Source organism: Elephas maximus, chromosome 13 (assembly GCF_024166365.1).
Source record: "Elephas maximus indicus isolate mEleMax1 chromosome 13, mEleMax1 primary haplotype, whole genome shotgun sequence".
In the NCBI taxonomy this organism is placed as follows: Eukaryota; Metazoa; Chordata; class Mammalia; order Proboscidea; family Elephantidae; genus Elephas; species Elephas maximus.
In genome coordinates, this window is record NC_064831.1 from 56,623,498 (window position 1) to 56,651,474 (window position 27,977).

The following is a 27,977-nucleotide window of genomic DNA, read 5'->3' on the forward strand; positions in this document are numbered from 1 at the left end:
TAGTATTTGAGTGCCTTTCTTTGCTAGACCCTATAAGGAAAGATTTGCTTTATATTCTCTTGATCCAGCTATATTATACTTACAGGATTACTTTCCAGAGAATTTATGATGTTTTTTAATATTGATTCAAAGGATTCTTCTGGGTTTTTGGGTCAGCATTATAAGCTTTGTTATATTTTCCTGGTCTTGTTGGTTTAGAAAGTTTAGGAGATTGAACAACTTCTGTACTAATTCTCGATATTGATTAGAAGGTCCTTTACAAAATGTATCTGTAGTATCAACTTGTCATTTGTCTCATAAAAATATGAGCTAGAAAACCTCTAGCGATGTCTGTTAAATGTAAAGTAAGACACAACTGAATTCTTCTGAGGTTTAATTTTTGTTATTCAAATTTTAAACATTTTATTCAAGATGTATTTTTAGGGGAAACATACTCCAGCTAGGAAAAATATTATGTTGGAGGGCCCACAGATGATAAGTACTTTGTTTTGTTTTTAGTTTTTTTTATTGTGGTGAAAGTACGCAACAAAACATAACCCCAACTCAGTTATTTCTGCATGTATACCTCACTGGCATTGATTCCATCCTTCAAGTTGTGCAGCCATTCTCACTGTTTCCAGATGATTCTACCGTTATTAACGTAAACTTACTGTTCCCCAAGCAAAAACTCTCTCGTCCTTCCTCCTTCCTACTCCTAGTAACCACTAATAATAAAAAAAAAATAGTTTTTTTTATATATAAAAAAAAGAAAAGAAAAAAAATTTTTTTTTTATATGTTTGCTTATTTCATATAAATGAGATCCTATAGTATTTGTCCTTTTGTGACTAACTTATTTCACTGAGCATAATTTTCAAAACCTCATCCTGGTGGCATAGTGGTTAAGTGCTACGGCTGCTAACCAAAAGATCGGCAGTTCGAATCTGCCAGGCGCTCCTTGGAAACTCTGGGGTAATTCCACTCTGTCCTATAGGGTCGCAATGAGTCGGAGTTGACTCGACGGCACTGGGTTTTTTTTTCTGGTATCCTTGAGGACTGACTCGAGGAAAAAGTCAGAGATCTCAGACTCCTTGATGGGCAGGGAGAAGAGACAGATCTCCTCCAGGGGCTTGATCATGCCCTTGACCAGGTGGCTCAGCTTGCTGATGAGGAGCCACCCCTTGCCTCCGGGAGCTCTGGGGCCTTGGCTCCTGCCCAGACCATGGCTGAGATCCTGACCCTAGAGGCCCTGCCAAAGCCTCTGAAGAAGCCTCAGTGGGCCTCCCATCCCAGTGCCCCCAGGGTGTCTGGGCTCTCCTGCAGCGCTGGAGTCATTCACCATTTGGTGTTTGCTATGTTTTGATTTGCATCAGCACCAATTGTGAGGATGTTGCAGGACAGGGCATCGTTTAGCTCTCTTGTACCTAGGGTTGCTATGAGTCGGAATTTACTGGACTGCACTTAACAACGGCAACAAATGGCTAATGACGCTGAGCATCTTTTCATCTGCTTATTGGTCACTTGAATATTCTCTTTGGGGAAATGTCTGTTCAAGTCCTTTCCCCAGTTTTTGATTGGATTGTTTGTCTTCTTGTTTTTACGTTGTAGAAGTGTTTTATATATTTTGTGTTTAAAAAAAAAACACCCATTCCTGTCGAGGTGATTCTGACTAATAGTGTCCCATAGGACAGAGTAGAACTGCCCCATAGGATTTCCAAGGAGCACCTGCTGGATTTGAACTGTTGACCTTCTGGTTAGGAGCCGTAGCACTTAACTACTACACCACCAGGGTTTCCATGCTTTGGATAATAGGCCTTTACTGGATATATAGTTCCCAAAAATTTTCTCCCAATTTGTGTGTTGTGTTTTAACTTTGCCGATAAAATCCTCAGATGAACAAAAGCATTTGATTTTTATGAGGTCCCATTTATCTGTTTTATCTCTTGCTGCTTGTGTCTCTGTTGTCCTATCTGATAGCCCATTGCCAAAAACTAGTTCCCACAGCTTCACCCCTACATTTTCTTTTAAGAACTTTACAGTTTTAGTTTTCACATTTAGGTGCTTGACCCGTTTTGAATTGGTTTTTGTGTATGGTATGAGGCTTGGATCCTGATTCATTCTTCTGTATGTGGAAGTCCAGTTTTCCCAGCACCATTTATGCGAGAAAATCTTCCTTTCCCATTGGATGGACTTCCCATCCTTGTCAAAAATCAATTGACTGTAGGTGTATGGGTTTATTTCTGGACCCGCAATTCTGTTCCATTGGTCTATATATCTGTTATTATTCCAGTACCAGGCCGTTTTAATTACTGTGGCTTTGTAGCATGTTTTGAAATAACAAAGTGTGAGTCCTTTCACCTTATTCTTCAAGATTATTTTAGCTATTTGGAGTTCCTTGCCTTTCCGTATAAGTTTGAGGATTGACTTTTCCATTTCTGCAAAGAAGGCTGTTGGAATTTTGATGAGGATTACATTGACTTTGGTGTTTTTAAAACTTAGGAAATTAATAACATTTTCAAAAATTGGAATATAACGGGTTCCTGGGTGATGCAAATGATTAAGCACTTGGCTGCTAACTGAAAGGTTGGCGTTTGCATCTACCGTGTGGGCAGAGGCATCTTGGAAGAAAGGCCTTTGGCTCTACTTCCGAAAGATTATAGCCATTACAAAAAAAAAGTTAAAATGTAGACTAAACACACCCATAATCTCATCACCCAAATGAGTGCTGTATTCTCATTTGTATGAATTCCCCTCAAGTCATTTCATACGCCTGTTTGTTTTTCCTACGGATTGACTCCAAGTACTTAGTAGTCTTTCTTAAACTTTGAGAATCATCTAGGAGGTTTGTTAAAACGCAAGTTCCTGGCCCCCAGTGGTTCAATATGTCTTTTTTAATGAGCCGGCTTTTACTCCAGGTAACTTCTTTTGCAGGTGGTTTACAGGTATATTAGTCTATCACTGTCATAACAAATTAACATATGCCTAGTGCCTTTTTTTTATTTTTTTTTAGTGCCTTAAAACAACACCTTTATAAGACGATAAATGTGTCCCCATTGTTTGGATTTAATTATAAATGAGTTTGCATTAAAATAAATTTTTATCACATTTTGCCTTGCTTCTTTAAAACTATGATTTATGATTACTTGTGAATCTCTCCTACCCACTGCCACTACCCCCAGTTAATAAAGAGTGGACCATAGCTTTTCTCTTACTGTATTAGTTTTTTGTTGGTGCATAACAAATCATCATAAACTTAATGGCTTCAAAGAACACAAATTTATTATTTCATGATTTCCAGGAGTCAGGAGTTTGGCACGTTGTAGGTGGGTCCTGGGCTCAGGTTTCATAAGGCTTAAGTAAGGACTGGCTGGCTACCCCCTCATCTGGAGGCTTGGCAAGGAAAAGATCCACTTCCATGCTCCCTCATTTGTCGTTGGCAGAGTTCGTTTCGTCGTGACCCTATAACTTAGGTCCCAGTTTTCTTGCTACCAGCCCAGATCAATCTCAGCTCCTGGAGGTCTCTCTCAGGTCCTTGCCATGTGGCCCTCTCCACAACATGGCAGTTTGTTTCCTCAAAGCCAGCAGGAGAACATCTCTAACGCTTTACCTTCTTGTAAAAGACTCACCTGATTAGCCAGGCCTACCCAGGATAATGTCTGTTTTGATTAACTCACACTCAGTTGATTAGTAACCTAATCATGGGAGTGATATCCACTGTAGTCACAGGTTCTGGCCTCACTCAGTAGGAGTGGATTATACAAGGCGTGTACTCCATCTTCAGATTCCACCTACCTTACTTACCATGGATTGTTTCTTTAGGATGGATTCTCAGAAATAGGGTTAGAAGGTTTGAGCATTTTTATGATGCTTGACATGCATTGCCAAATTATTTTTCCAAAGGGCTGCCACACTTTAGCAGTAAGGTGTGTGACTGGACGCTTATGAATATACTTGCTTAATTTCTTGGTACTTCCGGTTTACTATCTGTTTTTAGAGATGGACACTTCCATCAACCAAGCAAGCGTATTAAAGTTAAGAATTGTCTTGTGAATTTTCCATTTATTCCTTCTGGAGACTTTGGTGGGGCGATATAAATTAACCACTTTGGCCTCTTCAGTGAAGCCGTTCTGTGACCTCCCTTTGCCAGGGAATATGTGTAATGGTTTGCTCCAGACGTTTGCAGGCAAGATTTTCCTTAGAGTTTAGTTTGAATAATAGTATTGAATGGGGTAAATTCTATCTAGTTGCCACCTGTCTCTCCCCTCCCCCCATTATAAGCATCTTAGGTTTAGCAGGTGTAGCCATATTCTTTCCAAAGATTCCTCTTGTCCTTTAACTCTTATTTTGCTAACACATTTCTCCTTCCAGGAATACTTCATTTCTCCATCAATAGATACACAAGAACAGGTTTATCGTGTTCAAAAACTCCACCATATTCTAGAAATATTAGTCAGTTGCATGCTTTTCATTAAACCACAGCACGAGCTTCTCTTCTCGTTAACGCAGTAAGTATTTCCCTGTTGTTTACTTCCATAAAAAATGTATTCTTTTTTGAAGTTTGCAGCCAGAATGTGTGTAGTTTCTTTATTCGTTGGGATAGAGCCTGTGCACCTTGCCTTCGCAGGAGCAGAATTGCCATAAGTCAACATCATGGGAAGGAAAGGCTTTGCATTCAGAAAGGCTCAGATTCAACACTTGACCTTAGTGCTTCCCAACTTCCTTTAGCAAGTTTCCTTTCATTAAGTCTTGTCTCCTCGTCTGTAAAAAGGATCTAATAACCTCACGTGTTTGTAGTGAGGGTTAAATGGTGTAAGGTGTATAAAGTACCTGGCACTTAATGAAAAAAAAAATTTTTTTTTTTTTTAATAAGTGCTTAATAAACGTTAGTTCTCTTATCCATTCTTGCCATTGCTGTGAGTCTGGGCCCAGCTCATCACTGCCAGGCATCTATATGGTAACCGAATGGAATGAAATATTATTACCAGATCTCTGTCACCAGCATTGCTGTGATTTTAGAAATCCTCCCGATCAGTTTGACTGAAAACAGTTTGGAATAATCTTCGTGTATGGACTGCTGAAGTCTTACGTGTATTCGGGGCCTCAAACTGGAAATCAGTGAATCGTCTAGTGGGAGGACTGGTTTCTTTTTCCCTGTGGGAGGAAACGTACCCTTGCTTGTTTTCCAAAATTAGGATTTACCTCAGTTGTGAAGGGAACATTTTGAAATTGCAATTGCTTACAGAATCTATATGATTATTTTTTCATTGAAGATTGGTAGTAGTAAATGAGTTACCCCCAGACTCTGAAAAAATGGAGGCAGTGTCTTTTTCTCTCTCGGCACGTTTTGTTTTTCCCTTTCTAATACCTCTTTCTCCCCACTTAAGCCTCTATTTAGGCTCAACTTATATATATTTTATGTTTATGAGAACTGTGTCTACTATTAATTTTTTTTTAAGTGAATGAGTTTTCTTTCCAAGGGAAAAGAAAAAAATAACCTAAGTTTGGTGGGTTTTATTTTTTTAACTTTTGTGGTCCTGAAATAATCTCGATGTTGTTAATGGTTCTCAGTGAAATGTTTTCCTGATGAACTTTAGACTCCAGAGAGGCTTTATCTCCAAATGACACTTTTTTCCAAGAGATTTTTTTTTTTTTTTTTGCTTTTTTAGATCCTGTATAAAATATTATAAACAGAATCCTCTTAATGAGCAACACATTTTTCAGCTGCCAGTCAGACCAATTGCTATGAAAAACTTATATCAAAGGTAAGCAATTTAATAATTAAGTTACACTTTAAGTCTAGCCATGTTCTGGGCAATCTCGGGACCTCATGACTGAGAGCTGCTTCAACTCTGAAACCTCATTCATCTGTATCCTGCTCCCCAACCACAGTCAACAGATAATTCTCTCCCTTCCACGTCCCAGACCTTTGTCTGCCCTATTTTAGACCATTGATTGGGCCTCTAGCCTTTCACCTTTTTCTCAATTGGTAATTCCTGCTAGCTGAATAGGTAACCGGAAGGGAAAGGACACATTGAGGGGAAAAAATGATCAGGGTCATGACTCCAAGGTCAAGAGTATGGCCTGGGGAGTGAATGAAGGGATCGGGGTGTGGGAGGTATGAACTGTGAGGCTGAGGTGACAGGTTGGTCATCCAGAGAGACCCTGAGACCGCCTCTGATGATAGTCTCCCCTGATTCTTCCCTCAGCATGTAAATATACTGGACATTGATCTCACACTAAAGCCGCTCTATTTCTACCTTCCCTCTCTTTAGTTCCCTTTTAGCCAAACCCTGGAAACACTAGAAGTGTAGTATTACAGCTGCTAACCAAAAGGTCAGCAGTTTGAATCTACCAGGTGCTCTTTGGAAACTCTATGGGCCAGTTCTACTCTGTCCTATAAGATCGCTATGAGTCGGAATAGACTCGACAACAGGTTTGGTTTTTTTTGGTTAGCCAAACCCTGAAACTGCTCTGGCAAAGGTCACCAGTGGCCTTCTAATTGCCAAATCCAGTGGACACTTCAGTTCTTCTCTTGCTTAACTTTAATCCTTTAGCACTATTGTCTTTTTTAATCTGTTTCCTTCCTTAGATTCTGTGTCTCAATTTTAATTCTACCTCTCCAGCCTACCTCCAAGACTAAGAATAGTTCTCTTTTTAAGTTCTTCCTTTGCCTGCTTCCTACGTGAGTTTTCACATGAACTCTGCCCTCTTTTCTTCTTACTTTCTATCCTATCCAGGTAATTGCATTTATACTCAGGGCTTCAGTTCCTCTGTGCTAATGATTCAAAACCCATATCTTCAGCTTCTCCTGTCTTCTGAGCTTCAGACCAATGTTTCTAAATGTGAATCTCCAACTTCAGTGACCTGCAGACAGTTTAAACTCTAAAACCGAATCCCATATCTCCTTCCTAACACTTTTTTCTTCTCCCATATTTTCTCTCTCAAATGACCATCATTACTCTCCACCTGATTCCCAAAATGGAAACCTAGGACTTATCTGCTGTCTTTGTGGTTCTTCACTCCCTCCTTTAAGTGGTTACCACACCCTGACCCTCTTGATAGCTCCCAAATCCGTTGCCTTTTCCGCATCTTCACGTCGTCATTGCTTTACTTGACAACCACATCATTTCGTACCTGGACTGTGGTAAAATCCTTTCTCCTGACTTTTCTGCCCCTCCGTTATCTTCCTTTTTTATGTCACTGCCAACGTGATCTTCCTAAAATTCAAATCCCACCATGACATCAGTCTGTTTAAAGCCCTTCAGTAGCGCCTGTTGCCTTTAGTGTCCTTCCACTTGGTCTGTGAGGCCTTCTGGCCTGTGCTCTGCTGCCTTTCTGGCCCCAGGAGCTACCAAGTTTCCCTCTCTCCTTCTGTGTTACTGCATTTCCTCAGGCACGCCACTCTTTCTTACCCCTCAGTGCTGATGCACATGTCATTCCTTCATCCGGAGCCACCCTTCCCTACCTCATCTGCTTAGCTAACTCCTCCTTGTCATTTCAGGCACAGCTCAAATGCCACAATCTAAGGAGTTTTTTCTAACTCTAGAACCCCCGGTCTAAGTTAGAACCCCTCTTCTCTTGCCCCCTAACGCATCCTAAGTATCTCTGTTGTAGCTTTTCTCTTTTTCTTCATTGAAATGTTGTCATCTGTAGTCTCATTTCTCTCCCTCTCTTGACCGTGTGTCTTGAGGATGGGAATTGTGACCTGTGGATCTCTTCTTCAGTGCTTATCATCAAATGGCTGCAGAAGGAAGGAAGGAAATAACTGCTTTCCCTTTGATACTTTTTCTTTCCTTAGCGAGAAGCCACAGAAGTGGAGAGTGGAGATAAATAGTGGCCAAAAGAAGGTTAAAACAGTTTGGCAACTGAATGATAGCCAACCTGTAGAACATCTGAATTTTCAAAAACATGGTAATGATGGTTTGTATTCTATTCAGATAAATTATTCCAATAGAAAATACACTAAATCTTACCAGTAGAGGTCATCATCAGAGCTGTTATAAAATTTAGCATCATACATGGTAGAAAAGCCCGCAGGCTGTCCCCAGTTTTAAGCAATTTTCCTTAAGTGTAGAACGAAGACTTGGTGGTACAGTGTTTAAGAACTCAGCTGTTAACCAAAAGGCTGACAGCTCGAATCCACCAGTCACTCCTTGGAAACCCTGTGGGGCAGTTGTACTATGTCCTACAGGGTTGCTATGAGTTAGAATTGACTTGGCGGCAATGATTGTTTGTTTGTTGGTAAGTGTAGAATATATTTATTTTATCATAAGTTTTGTACTAGTTTAATGCCAAGAAAAAATCAGTGTGTAATGATCATGAAAGAGTGTTTTTTCTCATTGTCCTGAATAGAGGAACTTTTATTGAAAGAAGTCAAATGATAGGGACAAAGAAGTAAAAATTGGTTATAAGATTAAATGCCAGCTCATCCTTTATCCTTTGTGCACCGTTTAAAACAGTGATGATGCTATTTCTGTCCTCGTGTCTTCTCTGTGGCCAGAATAAGTGTCGAGATTTCTATTACTGTATTAAAGATGATTCCTCTTTCACTGAGCCCTTATAAAACTGTTACCTTTATGTGTGTGGATTGGATGATGCTGTCATCTCTTATTCACATAGGTCCTAAATGGCTACATTCAGTTATTGCAAAGGTTATCCAAAAAGAAACTTGACCTTTTTCAGACAGAATCCAAGAAGATTTCCATGACCTATAATGAACTGCTGCTAGGAATACAAATTATTTTACTGATTGATACCTTACAAAATTATTTCCAGAAGATGTTTATTCTTTCCCCAAAATATATTTTGATTCAGGCATAATGGAAACTTCTCTCAATTAGAGGCTCTGTTCATTTGGCTGAAGTACAAAAATCCTAAAGAAACTGAAGGAATTTTCCTGAGAGCTATATCATTTCCAAGTGTGATATAAAACCTGGAAGCTAAAAAAGATTGAAAATTGACTGTACAAAAATAGAAAAATTTCTGCCTGGCAAAAAAAAACAGACAAAGCAACAGACAAATAATAAACTAGAGAAGAAATGTACAGCTCATGTTCAGAAAAGGGCCTACGTTCCCTAGGATATAAACATCTTTCATGTCAGTAAGAAAAATCTTAATAACTCCGTAGAAAAATGGGCAAGTCATATGAACCAGTTTACCAAAAGGGAGATTCACATGGCATCTTAAACATAAAAGGTGCTCAGCCCTGTCTGCACACTGACATTTTATAGGTAACCATCTTTCACCTGTCGGATCAGCAAAGATCAAAAAGTTTGGTGTCACGTTGCTGGCAAGGACACGAAGGACTAGCAGTCGTCTCATATTGCTGATTGGAGTGTGAAGTGGTACAGCATCTATGGAGGGCCATATTACTAAAATTTAATATGAATGCATTCTCTAGCCCAGCAGTTCTGTTAATAGTTATTGGAATAGACAGACGAACAAGGTTATTGCAGGTTTGTTTTTAGTAGCGAAAGACTGAGAAAAACTGAGACTGGGACATAGCAAAAGGTCTGGAAGGATACAACCAAATTTAACCCTGAGGAGTGGGATGCAGAAAGTAAGACTGGTTCTTAGCCTTAAACATTAGAACCATCTGGGAATCCGAATGCCCAGACTTAGTAAATCAAAACCTCTGAAGGTGCAGAGCGTGGGTGATTCCGATGTGTAACTAAGGTTAAAAACCACCAACTTAAACATTTTATTTTACCTATGTCTTGTTGTTTCAGTTAAAAAAGACATGTATGACTTTTATGATTAAAAAGAAACTTTTAAGGACATGAATATGTGTGATACATCTTTGGAAAATGCTAATTTAAAGAAAGTTTTAGAATAAATTTTATTACGTAGAGGTTAAGAGTCTGTTATGAGGAAATTCGTGCCAGATGAAGGACCTTTTTCCAGTGATGCTGAATAAACAAGTATTAACTGAGCATATGTTTTTTGGAGTCTTTCTGATGCAGGCTGCTACAAAAAAGAGTGAAAGTTATTTTGGATGTTAGAATAAGCATAACATAATAAATAAAAAACAATTTGCTAAGGCATTGGTCCAGTGACTCCTTTTATGAAAATAAGGAGTTTTATGAAATTGTATGTTTACGTGCTTAGAAATGCACTCAAATTCCATTTTGGCTTGAACTTTATAACCTCTTTTACCCATTATATAGCCTTGATATGTTGTCTAGAAATTAGTTAGTGACCTTTGGCCCAAAGGAAGATTCACTCTGGAAGGAGGACCTCATTCAGAAGCATCATGGGCTATTCTAACGGAGCCCCAATTGTAAATATCTAAAGCCCAGTAATGATTTATTTTTGCCAGAGATCACATGAATTTAAGAAGTTAGACTTTCTGTTTCATTGGATTGAGCATTTACATCAAATTCTAGCCTACCAAGGTATCTAATAGAATGATGCTCTTGGGTAAAACAGTTAACATCCAAAGCAGGAAGACTTAAGAGAGAAAAGTGCACTTTTAGCTGCCGTGGGAAGAGAGAATAATGATTTGGAGGTAATGGGGGAGAAAAACAGTGTCCACTAGAAGGCTGCTCACCCAGTGGGTGCCCCGTAAATGATTGTTGGTAATGGTGAAAATATGGAAACCAAAATGTTGACCCACGAGGAAGTGGACATAATCCCATCTAAATGTTAATTGGACCATTTATTTTTGAAACATAACAGTCAGTCTTTGGAGAAAAAAAAAGTGGATATGTGTCTAGTCCTAAGGCTACAAATCCTAAGTTGAAATTCTTTTCTGAAATATATATGGTAAGAGAGGAAAAAAGACAGTTGTTGAATCCTAGTCGATGGGACCCAGAAAAATAAAGCAGTAGGTTCTCAAATTTAAAATATACAATTTTTAAAAATGTTCTTTACACTCTAGTTTGTTTAATCCTTTTTTAAATGCATCAAGAAGGTTTAGTACTTAAAGGAATTGTCCTCGTCGAGTTTTGTCTAAAATGTTCTCTCAAAGTAGAAGACACTTGCCATTCAGGCCACTTATTAATTATTGTAGCTGTTATAAAATTCAGCATCATACAGAATAGAAGAACCAGCAGGTGTTAAGCAGTTCTGATCTCACGATCTTTCTGGTTACAGATTTTTCTGAATTAACACTAAATGGTAGCCTGGAAGAAAAGATGCACTTTACTACGATGGTTACCTGCAGCCAGGTGCACTTCAAGTAAAGTGTACTGACGGGGTCCTCTCTACGGTATGTGTGTTCACTTTTTGTTTTCTCCAAATGCTTTGTAATGTATTAAGTACTTTATGTTTTAGTTCTCCCTAGGAGATAAATGCCGGTTTAATACATTAAGAATATGGGTTGTTTATCAGGAATCACAGAAAAGGCTTACCAGATGTGACTGAGCAGTGCAAGTCTTTAATTTCCTTTCTATCTTTTGTAGTCAACTTAATAAGTCAATTTAATCCTAAAACCAGAGAAATGAAAAAAAAAATTTTTTTGAGTGGTAATGTGTTTGTACTTTAAATCTGTCAGTACAGTAGAAAGAGCGTTTGATTTTAAAAACACTGATGAAAGAAAAAACCCTGAATGGGTATACTGATTTGACATTGAAAGAAAAGTTTTGTTAAAAACAATTTTAACCCAGGCCAGTCGTAGAAGCAAGACCACCAATGTAAATACCCTTTTTAAAATGTTTTGATTTGAGAGAATATTAACCAAAAGGATGAATGGAATAGCACTTACTGTTATCTTACTGTTTTTGTGTTTCAGAAATAACATTGAAGGAAATCAGATAAAGAGTAATGTGCTTGATATTATCATTCTTTGTTTAGCTGGGTTTTGTCCCCAAATGGGGATTAGTTCATTTTAGTATTTTACCCAGTTAAAGATAAAAGGGTCTTATATATTTTAAGTCTAGCTACAGAGGGGATATATAAACTAATACATCACCTTAAATAGTCATAAAATACTTCTTTGAGGTATTTCACTGAGTAAACTGAGTTGAATTTAGTGCAACAAAAATTTATTTCAGAATAGCATGTGCACTGACTTACTCAGTGTCCGCCTGCTGCTTTGCCCTGGTGGGAGAGATAATGGGATTTACAACCTGAAAGAACTGGTACCTGTAGGTGATTGACTCTCTCTATCATGTGTAGGACAGTGCTGAGATGGCAGTCACTTGTACATTAAAGTCATATTTCTGGACAGATGTTAAAAATGAAAACAAGTCATGAAACAGTTTTATACTGTGATCCAATTTTTATAAAATAGGTGGATAGTATGCAGCAAAATATTTAACATTGACTTGGGGAGGGATGATGTTACAAGTTATTTTTATTAATACTTAATGTTATTTTCTAATTCTTAAGTCCCAGCATAAGCCACCAAAAAAAAAAAAAGAAAAAGGGGAGGGGATGGTAGTTATCAGAGAACCTGAAACCAGAAATGTGTCAGCCTTCAAAGCAGAAGAAAGGAAGACCCTGAAGATTCTCTCTGCAGATGAAGCTACAGAATTGGTAAGCCCGTCTCAACTCTGCCTCCGAAGAAGGAGCATCAGCAGAACTGCAGCAATTAGTATGCAGAGGGCGCAGACCGTGGGTACCACAGCCTCCGTAACCATCTGCATGTGATTTAACAAGGGCTCTGGAATGTAAAGAGAACGTTTTAGCGAATAGAACTTCATCCTGAAAGCTTTAACCATATTGGAAAAACTTGGAAAATGGAGTCATCAAATTTTCTTATGCTTATTTGTTATAAAAGAGAACCTGGTTAATTAAATGTTATAAAAAATTATGTGAGGGCATTGTAAAATATTTCAGAAAATATAGGATGAAGAATGCCTAAATTTGGTCCTTCCACAGGGACTGTAATAAGAGCTAAATGTGTATCAGTGCTCGGAGAGCCTCGCTGAGCTTATCATGAATTAGTGTTAATAGCCATATTCCATTGTTTTGATAATTTTCTTTTTTTCTTAATAAGGTATTTTCAGTGAAAGTTTACACAGCAAATTACATTCCCATTTGACAATTTCTGTACAGATTATTCAGTGACATTAGTTACATTTTTCACATTTTGTCAGCATTCTCTTTAATTGTGTTCTGGTTGTTGGGTTTCTGCTGCTCTAGTTTCCCCACCTTATCTTCCTGTAATTTTCATCCAGAGTAATTGTGAAAGAAAAATCCCTGGGAAAAATTTCCAGCCTTCCGAAGATGTTATTATGTATCTTCAGAGGTATAGGAATATCTCTGTTGGGATTTTTTTATGGCAATTTTTGTACAGTTCAATAATAATCTTCAGGAGTTAAATGAAAGGCAATTTTTGTGTGCATTGATATAGTGGACATTTATGTAATACCCACTGTTAGGTTTTATGACAAGCACCCTGATTACCCAGAGAAATAAGCCACAGGAGTTTATAGGCTCAACAGTAAATTCTGCAGTACATTTCTAAGTTTAATTTTGTTTAGTGGAATACGTATCCTTAACATTGCCTAGCTATTTAGGTTGGGTGTAGGCAGTACATTGACTGTAAAAATAGCTGAATTGGTAGGATTTGGTCTAGCACTTTCCACCTGTGATACCGCATTAAAGACTAGTTAAAATAGGAAGTGTGTCCTTATAGAAAGTTAAATATAGAAGTCAAAGAACAAATGATATGTGTGAGCCTTTCATGATGCATAGTTGCCTTTTTTTTTTTTTTTTTACTTTAGATGAAGGTTTACAGAGCAAATTAGTTTCTCATTAAACAATTCATACACATATTGTGACATTGGTTGCTAACCCCACAACATGTCAACACTCTCCCCTTCTCGACCTTGGGTTCCCGGTAACCAGCTATCCTGTCTCCTTCTGCCTTCTTGTCCTTGTCCCTGGGCTGGTGTGCCCATTTAGTCTCGTTTTCTTTTATGGGCCCGTCTATGGCTGAGGGGCGAATCTGATGCATAGTTGCCTCTTGGTTATTACATATCCATGACCCTTTTGGACACCCTTGCCTGAGAAATGATGCCTTCTGTGGGGGCTGGACTTGTTTTGCTCATTGTATATCCACAGGGCTTAAAAAGTTCCCTAGCAAATAGTGAGTGGTAAAAATTACTTGTTGAATGGGTGAATATCTCGGGTGTTTTCTGACTTTTCTGCGTTGCATTTAGTATAATAGTTGAACTCTCCTTTCCATCCACAAAGCCCACTATAACAAAAATAGTACACTTACAAATTTTTTTCAAAGTAAAAAATTACTTTTCAGAAAGAATAAAATTAGAGTGGATAAAGTATTTCTCTTTCATGGTAAATTTTTTTAATATCACCTAAGATGCTTGTAAATAGAAATTTGATATTGCTTCAAAGTCAAGGAAAAAAATCCGTTACCAATCATAACTGGTTTTAGAAGGTTAACTTCAGGTATATCCACATTTTAAGGTTTTGGTAATATCATCATATATATAATTGTGTAGTTTAACTACCCAAGGAAGGAATTAAAATAGCTCACCTGTAGCAAGCATGTGGTTGTTGATAGAGCAAGTTTCCAAAGCTTCGAGGTGCCAACTTGCCACCTAACAAAAACCCACTCAGTAAGTAATGTTGTCTTAGGCTCATTTTTTGCTGTTTGGAATCAATTTTGGAATAATATGAGATAAAAATAAATATTCCTAACTATCTGCCTGTCATTTAAAGTAGCAGGTATTTTCTGAACACTTGTATGCTGAATGAGAGGGCATTGAGGAGCTTGCATTCCAGTGCTTTTCTGATAGTATAGAACTAGCGAATTGGCAGCCATGAGCCACCACTTCCGTTTGTAGCCCAACTGAGGCCAACCTGGAAGAATTCTGGTAAATCAGTAAGATTTACTTTAGAACATTATGTTTAATAAGACACTATACTCTAAAAAAAAAAAAAAAAAAATTTTTTTTTTTTTTTTTATACTCTGAATTTCAATTTATATTTTCCTGCCATTCATTTCAGCAACATAGGTAGAAAATAGGGAGCCGGTGGAAAAATGTGGTAGATCATTGAAAATATTCAGTAGGCTTTATAGGGTTATTACGTTTGATTATTTTTAATCTCCATTTGGAGCCAGTGTATTTGTATGGCCTTACCATTCAATGGGACAAGGTGAAAATTGTATGGTCATTATACATTTGATTTTTTTTAAGTGTTCTTATATATGTTGAAGAGTAGGTAGTCATGTGTTTATATTAAGACACAAGGTTACGAATAACATTTAACTCAAAGCCTCTTCACCTTGTCCCCTCATGACTTGAAGCACTCAGGACCCTTCATAACCCCTGCTAGTGCCTTCATGCTGTGCGTGTTAGCACCTGAGTTGAAGGCATGCTTGCTCTATCACAAGTGAATGAGCACAGAGATGGGGAGAATCATAGGAAGAGAAAAGGACCATGCTTTCTGCATACCCCTGTCTTCTTTTGCAGAGAAAGAGGAGAGGTGCTTGCCACAGTCTTTGTGCACCCCCGCTGCCTAGCTCATCTGAAGTCCAGAACAAGTAACATCAGTAACTAGCCTACCTCTCTTGGATTTGGAAACCCATTGGCAATGATAATCCTCTTGTAATATTGCCCAGAAGCCTTTGGATAGCGAGGTTTATGTCTGCTCTTGAAGTCGACGTAGTAGAATCCGTATCTCTCTGAGTATCCATTCTCCCATTCAAACTTATCCAGCAGGGACCAGGAGGTATACCCTTTTATGTTAGCGCCGTCTTTGATGGCTGCAGAGACATTTATGTGTAATTCAAATGGTTCATTTGTGAGATTTAGAAACAAGTTTTAACCAAACATACACGTTACCAAGTTTTGTCTAGTTAAGAAGGAGCCTTGGTGGCCCAGTGGTTAAGTGCTCGGCTGCTAACCGAGAGGTTGGCAGTTGGAACCCACCAGCCGCTGCACTGGAGAAAGGTGTGGCAGTCTGCTTCCGTAAAGATTACAGCCCTGGAAACCCTATGGTTTCCAACTCTGTCCTATATAGGGTCATTCACTCTAAGTCAGAACAGTCAAAAGAGGTCTAAGTTAAACTGAAAAATATGTGAAAACAGTGTTGGCCTGTAACTCACCTTTTAGCATTTCATTTATGTATCCTTTAAGGTACTGTATTCTCCACGGATCACAGAGCTGAGTACAGTCTGATTTTTGAGAAGCTCCGTTTTCCGTCACATACATGGGAGGATTGACATACTGAGTCTGAAAGTGAGTCATAGTAAAGAATATCTTTAAAAATTTTGACTTGAGGGTGGGTTTCTGAGCCAGAGGCACATATAGGAACACACATCCAAGCCCACCCCATTCTAGTCAAGTGCATTTAGCATTCGGTAATTGCCGGTAAGCATGTTTGTTTGGAGATGAATGTAGCCAGGAGGCTAGTTCATACGAAAGAATACGTCAGCATTGTTGGAGAGAAAATGTACTTCAGGTCTTGTTTCCTACATGTTCCACTTCAGAGAAGAAGGACAGCAAAATAATTAAATGTGAAATAAGAATTTTTTCTGACGTTATATGCATAAAGATGGTTACTCATAGTAGGTGTTAGTCTGTAAGGTCTGTGTTTAGTAGCCTCTGAAGTGTGAGTAACCAAGTTTATTCTCTTTTTAACTATTAACTTTAAAATATAGGCACCTGAGCTTAAGTTATAAAAACATGAATTAAGAAGGTAAAAAATGTCCTTAGCATAAATGTGACAATCACCTGAGCAAAATTGAGGAGCCTCCTAAATCCCCAGGGCACAGAATATAGCCATTTAGACCCCAGATCTGGCCAGTTTGGGTCAACAAGTTCCATTATATCACGATCGTTCTGGTAGCTGGGCCCCTGGCGGGAGGAGTAATTCCTTTCTGTGATGTACCGCGTAGTAAAATGACCTAATCCCAGGAAATCTGATGTGCCCTTGATGTAGCTCTTTTCCTGGACTGAGAACACTGGTAGCCTTGACATCTCCAGGCCTTGCTCTGTGCTCTTCCTTCCTGTCAGGAGAGAGAAGCAGAATTTAACTCAGTTTATCTTCTCATAGTCATTTTGTTTTTGATCCATCCCATAATGATACTGGTATGTACACATAAAAGCTGCTATCCAGATCCTGGGCGTTAATAGTCATCTTCATGGAAAATACAACCTCAGTCTTTGAAGCTGAAATTTTGACATTTGGATACTGTTAAAAAAAAAAGTTGGTATTGCTTAAAAGTAGTATTTTCACAGATTACTCAGTGGCTGCAGTGTTGGGCTAAAGCATAGCAAGGATTGTGAGGATGACACAGGACCAGGCAGTGTTTCATTCTGTTGTACATAGGGTCACAACAGCTTCGTAAGTGGACAACTGGGTAGCCATCTGGACAAAACTAGTGTTGGATTCCTATATTATCCCTTATACCGAAAGTTGGTCATTTGGGTTGCCTCTGAGAAGGGAGCTGGCCAGCTGGGTGGTGAGGGAGCAAGGGCACATTTGTACGTTGTTGTAGTGTAAGCTGGTACAATATTTGTACGTTGTTGTAGTGTAAGCTGGTACAACATTTGTACGTTGTGCTGTAACCTGGTACAACATTTGTACATTGTGGTATAGGCTGGTACAACATTACATTGTGGTGTAAGCTGGTACAACATTTGTACATTGTGGTGTAAGGTGATACAACATTTGTACGTTGTGATGTGAGCTGGTACAACATTTGTACATTATGTAGGCTGGTACAACATTACATTGTGGTGTAATCTGGTACAACATTTGTAGGTTGTGGTGTAAGCTGGTACAACATTTGTACATTGTGGTGTAAGGTGATACAACATTTGTATGTTGTGGTGTAAGCTGGTACAACATTTGTAGGTTGTGGTGTAAGGTGATACAACATTTGTACATTGTAGTCTAAGCTGGTACAACATTTGTACGTTGTGGTGTAAGGCGATACAACATTTGTACATTGTGATGTAAGCTGGTACAACATTTGTACGTTGTGATGTGAGCTGGTACAACATTTGTACATTGTGGTGTAGGCTGGTACAACATTTGTACGTTGTGGTGGGGTAAGCTGGTACAACATTTGTACGTTGTGGTGTAAGCTGGTACAACATTTGTACGTTGTGGTGTAAGCTGGTACAACATTTGTACACTGTTTTCGTGTAAGCTGGTACAGCATTTGTACGTTGTGGTGGTATAGGCTGGCACAACCCGTGTTAGACAATTTCATCCTGTCTTTCCAAATCATAAAAGTATATTCTTTGAGTGATTCCAAGTCTGCTTATCTTGCACTTTACTTATGTGTGTTAGAGGATGCATGCGCTAGAGTCTTCATTGTAGATGGAGTAGCAAATGACTGGAAGCAAATGCCCGTGAGCAGGCACTGGTTAAATCAATGATGGACTAGCCATCAGTACAACACTGTGCAGCCAGCAGAACGAATGGGGCAGCACTTTATGTACCAACATGGGAAGATTGCCCAGACAGACGCTTCAGTGAAAAAAGGTACCAAGTGTTGTAAACACACACCCAGCAGCAATGTTTGTGCTCACACATGTACAATTCACAAGTACGTTTCCCTGGGCTGGGGGAGTGGTAGAAGCAGGGGAAGGAGGGAGGCTTGAGTTTTTACTTTGTACTTTTTGTACATTAAAGATTTTGAAACATACCCTTGTTAAAAAAAAAAAAAAAAGTATTGCATGCTATGCTATGCAAAAAAAAAAAAAAGAGAGAAAACATTTTCATGATTTGATCTAAAATATAACCATTAAAAAAAATCTCCAAAGAGGATATTGGTTTAGATTAAATTAGTGAAAATTTGTATTATGGAATACCTTTAAAATACTAGCATATTATTACTTTTGGGTTACATTTGGAAACTTGAAAAACCACAGGTATTGTCGCTGTGCTGTCCACTACAGTAGCCACTAACTGTGTGTGTCTGTTGAGTGCTTGAAATATGGCTGGTATGACAGGAACTGAATTTTTTATTTTGTTGGAGTTTAATTCAGTTTAAATAGACCCATGTGGCTAGCAGCCGCCATACTGGACAGCACAGTTAGAGAACATTTCCATCCTTGTTCTACTGACCAGCACTAGTCTAGAATAAATTTTGTTCATATGTTTATTGTGAATAAAAGGGTGCTTCTAATTTTTTTTTTTTTTTCTAAGATGCCTGGAAGTAATTTGTGAACAAGATTTCAGGCAGAATGTTTTTCCTACTAAAGAACGTATTCACTGCTTAGGGGATCTTTTCCACATTCTGAAAGGAAAATTGCAGCCTAGTTCCCACTTGAATCATCACAGAGTTGGAGTTAGTGGGGTCTGGGATTGTTGGCCTTGAGCACAAGGACTGCTGTATGACAAATAATCAGGCTTTTTAGACAGTCCCATTGTGTCACCACAGTGGTCTCTGAGGGTCCTGAGAGCCCATGTACCCATGTGTGTGACAGGGTGTCTGCAGGGACACAGGCTCTGTCACATGTCATGAGGACCTTTTCCTTGTGCATCTTGAAACTTCTCAAGACCTTGAATGTCTGTGTATAGACATGCCACAGAATTGGTTATTGCCAAGAGATGTTAGAGATTATCTTGTCAAATCCCTTCATTTTCAAATGATAAGATTGAGTCCCAAAGAGGTGAAGCACCTTGTCCAAGTCACTCACTGGTTAGTGGCAGAATTGGAATTAGAGCTTGGTGAATTAGAAAGTTTTTGAGATGTTGACAGTTAGTTCTTAGTCACACATCTAAAATAGCCTTGTTGTGTAAGATTGCGACCCATTTCGATGTTGTCTCTTGTTGGGGGGACGGGTGTGGTGCCTCTAAGTCACACAGTGATACGTTTAGGTTCCTGTGGCCACGCACTGCTCGTGGCCTACCCAGTAGTCCTCACCCTGCTGTCCTGTCTTGTCTTCTTCCTTGCCAATGGGACCGTGATCTTTTGCTCATCCTCTTACAAGGGGCCGTATCTTTTATGAGACTGTCCTGGTCCCTCCCCCAGCCACCTTCTTATGGTGGTCATTTCTGGGGCATGTGACACCATTAAGGCACCAAGGGAAGTCAACTAGAGTTGGGTCTGTTTCCTGGGAAGATTTTCCTAGTTCTTAAGATAGGCAGAGCTATTCCTTTTTTCTGCCTCTGGGTATTCATGTAATGCCTGGAGCCGTTGCAGTCTCTTGTGGTGATGGGGAGTGGTTGATAGGCTACTTAAAGGTGCCAGAGTGGAAATATGGAATGAGCATGAGTCCTCAAAGACATCACTGAGGGCTAGATTAACTAGCCCTGTATCACCTTTTCCTGGACTCAGGTGAGATAACAAATTCCCTATTTTTCAAGCCATTTTAGTTGGAGTTTCTTGTTACGTGGCCATCAGAAGCATCCAAACTGATACAGCCCTGTGAACGCTGCCTGTCTATTCTCTTCTCTGACACTGGAAATGAGGGCTTGGGAAGTATTTCTCAAGTGACAGAAAGAGCCTACAGTAGCTTCCGCACCTGCCAACGACTGTGACTTTGACTTCCCGCTTGTATTTCACTGCAGTTAAAATGGAGTGGAATGGGGAGCAAACAGGTCAGCAGAACACAAAAGAGGGAAGCCCAAAGAATTGCTAATTTTTTTACCCTTGGTTTCTGAGATTCTCAATTTGCAGACCCAGGGATCTGTTCCTCTCCTCACCGCATGCCCAATTCAAATAGCCAGTCCTCAATTCTCTGGGGACTGGGTTATCCTTTGAGTGCCTCACCTAAGCCCCTGTATGTTCTTCCATCCCCCTTCACTTGAGCTCAGTAACTGTTATGGTGTCTGGAGTTTAGAATCATGGCTTACCTATACGGTCCTTCATGACTTGAGGATAGTCACCAGCATAAATGGGGTTGGCAAACCAGCCCAGGCAGAATTGTAGGTATCTCTCTGCAGCCTCTATGTCCTCGGGGTTTCTGATGTCCAAAGGCTCCCCCCAATCACAGTTTAACGAAATCCCCACCAAGCCTTATAAGAAAAGGAAGAAGGAGAGGGTAGGTGAGTGGGAATGCTTCCGCTCCTCTTGGCACACGTCTGTTCCCACACATTTGTGGCAGTAAGGCTCACCTTGCTGCCTCCTGCGCCACGTGGTGTTATAAGAATGCCAGGCTCGAGCATGGGCCTGGAAGGAGAGCAGGAACTCACTGCAAGTGCTTGACTTGTCCCTGTTTCTCCTCCCTTTCAACCTGGCATGGCTTTTCTCTCCTTCCCAACTCTAGAGATCCACTGTGAGACCTGCCATTTTCATGAGTCCAACCTTGATTATCCCCATCCATGATCTCCCTCTCTGACCTCCAGAGACACTTATTTTCTTTGTACTATAGTGGAAACTTGACCTAAACCTAGCGTGAACCACTTCATGTTATTTGTTGTTTCTCAGATTTATGCTAAAGTCCTTGTTTTGTTGCCCTTTGTCTTCCATAGCAACTAGGTGGTATTTTTTCTGTAGGTGCTCTGTAAATAAGGAAAATGCCAAACATCTTGAATAGTCTTGAGAAATGGAATCTAAAATGGGCCAGTCTGCCTCTCTCCAGAATCTCTACCAGCTACCCACTGACCTGCCTATGAGGCTGTTTCAAAGGCTAGTTCAGCATCTAAGAGAGATAGACGGTAATCAAAGTACCATCCCCCATCCAAGAGTTTCAGCATCCTCTGGGAACTTGATAGAAATTCTTGAGCCTTGGCACAGACCTACTGAATCAGAAACTGGGAGGAAGGCCCGGCAATCCAGGTTAACAAGACCTCCGAGGGATTCTCATGCAAACTGGAGTTTGAGAAGCACTGATTTAGAAGAACTGAGTATCTTCAGATTATAAAATTGGGGGGCTTTGGTCTGTTAATTATAGAGCATGCTCATTTATCAGTCTTCTCTCCTTATAGTTTTTCCAGGCAGAAAAAATGTAATGAATTTTTGAACGTATCATGAAATTGGCTAATGAAGAAGAATATCTCAAAAACAATAGCAAAATCATATCTATTCAATTTATTGTCTTTTGAAGATTAAAAACCAAACCCCCTGCTGTTAAATCGATTCCGACTCATAGTGACCCTATAGGACAGAGTAGAACTGCACCATAGAGTTCCAAGGAGCACCTGGGGGATTTGAACTGCTGACCTCTTGGTTAGCAGCCGTAGCACTTAACCACTACGCCACCAGGTTTTCCTTTTGAAGATTAAAAGGGCTAAAAAGTGACTTCCCTGTTCATTATTAAAGACATCTGCCCTTTAAATGTTCATAGTTTAAGAAAGCATAAGCCAAATGAAGAGAGAATGAGAAATTCCTCTCCCCTACCTGTTCAACGGCACTGGGTTCTGGGACCTGTATCTGAGAGCCTGGTATGTCCTCCAGTGGTCACTCACCTTCCACTAAGAGTCCATCAGGGCTAGTCCCATCATGCCTTCCATTACTGCTCCCCTCAGTCATCATACTTATCCCCATGTTGTCCTTTGTGTCACTTAACGTGACCCATCCCCTCTCCACTTTCATACCTTTCCTGTAGCCTTGGAACCCCTGGTCTGCTTTGCCTTCCTGCCCTCACACGTGACTCTCCCTGCAGACCAGCTCCATTGTACCTCTTTCAAGCAGACACCACTTTTCTCTCACACCCCACATACCTTAGGACTTGGAAGTAGGGTAGTGTCTGCCTTGTTCTTTATTGCTGCTTCCCAACTGCTTCTCCTTCAAAACCTCAGGCCCTTTGAAGTCCATTCATCAGACTGTTGTTCCTTACCCCTTACTGCTGCCATTCACCAACCTCCAGTCACTGCTGCTCAGTCATTGATGATTTTAGGCCCCAGCGCACTGCCTTCCCTGTCCCCCTCCTGTCAACATAGCTCACAAGGCAGTTGAATCTACAGGTGAGCAGTTTTCTCTTGTGTATCCCCTTGGCAAGACTCTAAGCTCTGAGAGGGCAGTCACTTTATCCTGTCGGTCACAGTGTCTGACAGAGGGTTGGGTGACAGAACACTCCATAAATCTTCATGGGAGGGAAGGTGAACAGGAAGAAGGTGGTATGGAATATGCTGATTTTGAGGTGGAGCAGCAAAGACTGAGCTCGGAGGTAGATCGCTGGGGCAGGCTTAGCTGACACTGGAGGTCAGCTTTCTCAGAAGGACCCACTAGCCCGTCTTACCTTAATGATGTGATGTGCTGCCTTATACAGACCCGTGCCATGTAGCTTCAGACCTGGTGCATGATGGCCCGTCTCATAGCCTTTTTCCACCATTGCCTACAGGGACCACAGGACCCGTGAGAAGTGGCAGGGAGCACTCTGGTCAGGAAAGTGGGTTTTACCAAATGGAGACAGGCCTGGCTTACCCGAGGATCACTGAAAGTGATCCAGTGCTTCACCCGATCCCCAAAGGCCTCAAAGCACAGATTGGCGTAATCATTGAAGTAGTTGATCAGACTCATGTTCTGCCACCCGCCATATTTGACCTGGAGCAGCTGCAAACAGAGAAGTGGGGAGAGAAGCAGGTGCCCTGAGGGTCCATCTGTAGAAAAGACTTTTGGAGCCAGTTGGTCAAGTCTGTGGAAGAAGCATGTGTGGTTACGGCTATGGAGGATGTCTAGAGAGGCTAAGTCTGAAAGAAAGGGGAGTAATGACGAAGGGTCTTGGGCATGAAGTCCTGAAGACGGTAGCTGTGATGAATCAAAGCAGTTTAGACATGGAGATAAACTGTGTAACATACTTCATAAAAACAGGAGGGAGATGAAGTTTGAGACTGTCATTCTTAGAACAGATTGATGGGTTGAATGTTTAAGAAAATTTGCCAGAGAATAGAGGCCTGATAGTGGGAAAAGAATCTTGAGTATAAGTTCTGAAGAAATGAGACACGATATTGGGCATGAAAGGTCTGGCTAGGGTGTTGAGGCGCTGTGCGCTTTCCTTGGTGGGTTTGAGGAGATGCTAAAGGGGCAGGTTAGTGAAAGCAATTAACCAAGGAAGAAGCTGAAAAGTGGTTTCTGATTCACCTCCCTAACGCCGCCTCTACCTCCCCAGCCCGGCTTAGAGGCTTCCACTGTCCTTTGCACAGAGTAACTTGTCGCCTTAGCTCAGGATCTGAGGCTTTCCAGGTCTGGCCCCAGGCTACTCTTCCAACCTGCCTCTCTCCTGCCTGCTCCCCAAACTCTTAACCACATCATCTGCCCGTCCCCTCCTGGCCTCTTTGCCATGCTACCCCCCTAACACCAAAACCCTTCAAAGCACTGATCGCACTGGCCTTCTCTCCAATACCTTCTGAAGCCACTCTCCATCCTCCGACCCCCACCCGAGACCCCTTTTCTGCCTTATCTGCCCTGCGTCCCTGAGAGTTATCTACCCAGCTCCTCTCCCTGCCAGGCTGTGACCTCCACGGGGTCTTGTGGAGCGCGTGAAGAAATTACTTGAATACAGACATTCAGCGGTAATGCTTTCAAGGGTGCTGAAGCGTCACAGACTTCGCCGGAGGTCTCATACAGAGTGCATGTGATGCTGGCTCAAGAATGGGGAAGAAAGTGTAAGCAAATTTATAGATTACGCCACGTCATCAGCTCTTAGTCAAAAGATGTTTCTTCGTAAGTTTTTTGCTTGCTGTTTTTATCCCAAATGTGTTAGGAAACATAAAAATCCACACTTACCACCTGAAATTATAAACATCAGTTAAAGCAGCCTGGCCTCCCTGGCATGGTGAGCCGGAGATGTTTCTTCTTCACCCCTTCACGCTGGACGGTCTCAAGCCAGAGTCCACATCTGTTGTCCTTCCTTGTGCTGCCCCCACAGCAACAGGCTTGGCTTGGTCTGGTTTTGCTGTCCCAGACCCCCCACCCAGGCTTCCTCATGCTGAGCCGAGCTCCCCTTGGCCTCTGACCCGCCCCAGGCCTCACCTGCGGGAGATCCCAGTAGTGTAATGTCACCATGGGGGTGATGTTGCTCTTCAGAAGGGCATCAATGATGTCGTTGTAGAATTTGACTCCCTTCGCATTCACCTGGTCACCTGTAGGTAAAATAAAAGAGGACTTGACACGGAAAGACCTTGACCTTGGCCTTCTGCAGTGCCACATTCCTGGTCCCGTGGCCTTTTGCACACCTGAAGGCACCCTCGGCTGCTAGCATCTGTGGTCTCAGGGGTGGTACAGCTACTCCCGGAAGCCCCAGTTACCTGCAGAATCTGGGAGAGCTGCTGCTGGTTGCAGCCATGTTCACAGCTAGTCTCCCTCCCCAGAACTCTGGCATCCCCACAAAACCAGCTGTAGCCCAAAGGGACAACACTTGGGCTTGGGACGAGCCACCCTAGCTCACCTCGAACACCCGTGGGCAGGAGTCGAGGCCAAGACAGGGAAAGCTGGTAGTGGCTCACGTGCAGCTCCCTCAGCAAGGCAATGTCCTCCTGCAGGAGATGGTGGGGGGCAGGGCAGGGTCACCCAGGGCCCTAGGGAGGGGGACTGGAGAGGGGACTTTCAGGACCCCAGGCCCCAGGCTCACTGTTGTCTTTGGCCCCTAGAGGGCCAAAGGTCCCATACCACCTGTCCCCACTTCATGCTGGGGACACGCCAAGAGTCAAATAAAATGTAGGGTATGGGGACACTTTGAGAAGTCCACCAGATGGGAGCTTCCTGATGAATGTGGGTGATGAATCCCCCAAGACGTCCATCCAGAGAGGAAAGTGGGGACTGGGCAGAGGGGCTCAGCATGAAAAAAAAAAAAAAATTTTTTTTTCTTTTTTTAGGGGGTGGCAATTCACAATTGGACCAGGGGTTCAGGCTGCTGTGGCCTGTAGGCCCTGGGGCTATGCCTTCTGCCCTTCAGCTACCTGTCACTCAGGCTAAGGTCCTGACTCACGTGGGCCCTTGCTGTTCTTTCCTCCTACATCCTGGCACCCCCACCCTCCAGCCCCCATTCACTCCCCTGACCCCAGTGGAGCCACATTTGATCAGAAGTCCCCTGTGTTCTTGCCCCAGGCCTTGGTTTCCTGACTGTGTTGGGGTACAGGGCGTTGGGCAGAGCACCAGGATGGCACTGTCACCTGGGCTCCCCCGATACCTCTCAGCTAGACCCCATCACTCACCTGGACCTTGTAGTAACCATCGCAGGCCACATCTGCTGTCTCGTCCCCAAGTACCTTCCCCTTCCTGCTGTGTGTGAAGGTGTCCCAGATGCTGGGTCCTTTTCCGTCCTGGTCCCAGCCGCCCTCTGTCTGATAGGCAGAACTGCCCACGCCCCAGGAAAAGCCTGCAGGTAGAGACCCAAAGCTGGGACTCTGGGCTGTGCCTCCAGGGCCGCAGGGCAGGCCCCTTCCCCACCACTCTGCCATGTCTTCCTTGGGCCTCGTCTCCCAGGGGTGGGAGCATGCAGGGCCAGGATGGGGAACGTTCTTTTGCATAATTTTATCTCTGATTAGCACTTACTGTCTATATAGCTTTTAGTAAGTTTTTGAAAAATCTGTTAGGAACTTCTATTTTAGAGCAACTACATGGAGCTGTGTTTCCAATTTTTCCCCATTCTACCAGTCAGGAGTCTAAAGCACCAAACTCCTTGGCAAGCCAGCCAAGGTGGGCAAGCTGACAGACAGATGGACAGACCAACAGAGGCTGGACATACCGGGTGGGAACGTTCCGTAGTAGAAGGAGGCCTCTTCTGGGGACCCCTTCCTGGTGGCCCCCAGCCTGGGCACCAGCAGTAGCACCCACCAAAGGGTGACAACCGGAAGTGGCTTCATGGCGTCCCGTCCCTCCCCCCAGACCTGAAAAAAGCACACCTGACAGCTGCAGACCCCTGGGCTCTGGGGCAAAAGCCAGCAGGAGAGGAGGGTGGGAGGCAGGTATTATCTGCTGGGAGCAGGGTGTCACGGTTCTCCTGGAACCCAGAGGCTGAGGCTGGGCCCAGCTGTGACTCCTGGGGTGAAGCCTTGAGTGGGGACAAAGGCTTGGCTTGGGGAGCTCCACACCAACCTCTTCCCATCCTAGCTCCCAGTCTAGTATCCCTCTGCCTTAGGGATGCTCCAGTCTGATGGGGGAGGTGGGGCAACACCCAGAGCCTTTGCAGCAACCACACCTACAAACTGTGGCATGTGCAGAGGGATAGGCCACCCTCCAAGAAGGCCCATGCCTGAGCCAGGGATGCCCACTCCAGGGCCTCCAGCCCTGAGGGTCAGGGACGCTCCCCGTTCCCACTGGGATCCCTTCTCTGAGGCCAGTCTAGCCAGCTTACCCAGGGTTGTCCTTGGTCCCAGACCAAGGTGGGGACCAGAGCGCTCTCTGACTGGCCCCCAGTACAGAACCCACACCCTAGAGAAGGCTCTGGTTGGGGGCGTGGTCTGTGGCGTAACCCCCTACAAAGAGTTTGAATAGCCCCATTCAGTGGGGCCCAGACCAGAATGCTGAGCTGGCCCTCGGGTCCTGAGTCAGCAGCCTGGGATCTTGGCCCTGGGCCCTAGGGACATCCAGTCCGTCCCTTACCAGGGCAGAGGCACAGCTGAGAAGGTGGGAGACCAGTCCTCCCTCCTTCTGGGACTGATGCTTCGCCTCCAGCAGGTCTTCATCCTTCGAACTTTGAAGATCGAGGTGGACGTGGCAGGATGGGGACTGCTCAGAGGCACAGGCTATATGTTGGCATCTGTCTGTCCACCCCTTCCTGCTGGCAAAGGAAATTCACTGTAGAGGTAAAATTGGTTTTTCCAACTCACCCTCCTCTCTTTGGACCCCTAATTCATTCATTCACTCATTTATTCAGTCACCACTGCCTGCTAGGCCCCGTCCCAGAATCTCAGCACCTCTTGCTCCCTATCCTGTCTGCTCAGGTCCCTCCCCTGCTGTGGGTCCCTCACTGCAGCTCCCACTCCACCCCATCTTAGCCAGCCTCCCTGATGGAAAGGGGGTCCTTCACTTCAGCCCCCACTGCACCCCATCTTAGCCAACCTCCCCAACAGAGAGGCCTTTCCCTGCCTCCACCTCCAGCCTCTCTGCCTTCCTCTGAATAAATGCTTTCTAATCCCTCAGTAAGGAGCCCTGGTGGGGCAGTGGTTAAGCACTTGGTTGCTAACCAAAAGGAGAAAAGATCCTTCGATCTATTCCCATCAAGATTAAACCAAAAAACCA

At 42.5% G+C, this 27,977-nt stretch overlaps 2 protein-coding genes across 3 annotated transcripts in view; one reads left to right on the forward strand and one right to left on the reverse strand.

Moving 5' to 3' along the window:
• The window catches only part of ZWILCH (zwilch kinetochore protein), a 36,901-nt gene extending 20,684 nt beyond the window's left edge, over positions 1–16,217 (forward strand). For both annotated transcript variants that reach the window (XM_049905252.1, XM_049905253.1), the window contains 5 exons: positions 4,346–4,482; positions 5,644–5,739; positions 7,776–7,888; positions 11,072–11,186; positions 12,308–16,217. In XM_049905252.1, coding sequence (XP_049761209.1) covers positions 4,346–4,482; positions 5,644–5,739; positions 7,776–7,888; positions 11,072–11,160 — 435 coding nt within the window. In that variant the 3' untranslated portion in view covers positions 11,161–11,186; positions 12,308–16,217. The remainder of the gene's footprint in view (positions 1–4,345; positions 4,483–5,643; positions 5,740–7,775; positions 7,889–11,071; positions 11,187–12,307) is intronic.
• LCTL (lactase like) lies at positions 12,466–26,599 on the reverse strand. The gene is made up of 13 exons (XM_049905255.1): positions 26,482–26,599; positions 25,949–26,112; positions 25,183–25,270; positions 24,768–24,877; positions 23,220–23,348; positions 23,035–23,130; positions 20,969–21,023; positions 20,708–20,869; positions 16,627–16,901; positions 15,999–16,125; positions 15,457–15,656; positions 14,424–14,487; positions 12,466–12,581 (listed from the first exon to the last, which is right to left on the reverse strand). The coding sequence occupies exons 1-13, from the start codon at positions 26,597–26,599 to the stop codon at positions 12,466–12,468; spliced, it is 1,704 nt and encodes a 567-aa protein (XP_049761212.1).
• Positions 26,600–27,977: the final 1,378 nt, after the last annotated feature.